The sequence below is a fragment of the Colobus angolensis genome, unplaced genomic scaffold (assembly GCF_000951035.1).
Source record: "Colobus angolensis palliatus isolate OR3802 unplaced genomic scaffold, Cang.pa_1.0 Scaffold130, whole genome shotgun sequence".
NCBI lineage: Eukaryota > Metazoa > Chordata > Mammalia > Primates > Cercopithecidae > Colobus > Colobus angolensis.
Window position 1 is genome coordinate 5,642,736 of NW_012114253.1, and position 894 is coordinate 5,643,629.

General features: G+C 59.1%; 1 protein-coding gene across 1 annotated transcript in view; it reads right to left on the reverse strand.

The window, feature by feature from the left end:
• Nucleotides 1–894, reverse strand: part of CROCC (ciliary rootlet coiled-coil, rootletin) — an 84,957-nt gene that overhangs the window by 71,857 nt on the left and 12,206 nt on the right. The window contains 3 exon segments of the mRNA XM_011934077.1: nucleotides 298–507; nucleotides 588–649; nucleotides 728–825. Of these exon segments, the coding sequence (XP_011789467.1) occupies nucleotides 298–507; nucleotides 588–649; nucleotides 728–825 (370 nt within the window).

Consider the following 894-nt stretch of genomic DNA (forward strand, 5'->3'; position numbering starts at 1 on the left):
TCGAACTCCTGACCTCAGGTGATCCACCTGCCTCAGCCTCCCAAAGTGCTGGGATTACAGGCGTGAGCCACAGCAACCGGATTTAACCTCTCTTTATAATCAGGAGAATGACAGCACCTACCACATGCTGTTATCACAAGGAATAAAGGTCAATGCACACCGTGTACATGGTACATGCTACGCATCGATAAGACCAGCTATTGTGATGATGGCTATTTACTTCTGCTAACATGCTCCCTTGGACAGTGCTCCCTCTCCCTCTCTAGGCTTCTGAATCCTCCCTCCTCTGCAGTGCACCTTCCCCTTGGGTCAAGCTGGCCTCCCTCTGCCCCTATGCCCACCTCCTCCTCACGCCTCCATGCTGCCTCCCGCTGCTCCAGCTCCTTGCGGCTGCGTGCCCAGTCACTGGTCACCTTTCGTATGTCCTCACTCAGAGCCTGGTTAGCCGAGCCTGCCTGGTCAAGCTGTTCTCGGAGCATGGCATTCACCTGGGCCAGACTGGCACTCCTGAATGAGGCACAGGGGATCAGCAGGCACTCGCCCAGGAAGCCACCTGCCAGCCTTCACCCTCCCTGCTGCGCCCTCACCTCTGCTGCTCCTCCTCCAGCCGAATGAGGGCGCTCTCCAGGTCTTGGCTGTGTTCTGTGTCCTGGGTGGGAGAAAAGTTAAAGCATCAGGCTGGGCAGGTAGAGGACAGGGCCTGCCCCTGCCCCACCCTGGCACCCACCCTCAGTCGCTGCTGCTCCAGCTCTCCGGATCTCTCCAGCAGCTGCTGCTCCAGCTCCGAGCACCTCTTCTTGTACTGGAGAATCTGGGGATGGGGAGCTGACGGTGAGCCCCAGGGGTTGGGGCAGGGCAAAGTGAACACGTGGGAGGGCAGGAGCAGGAGTGGGT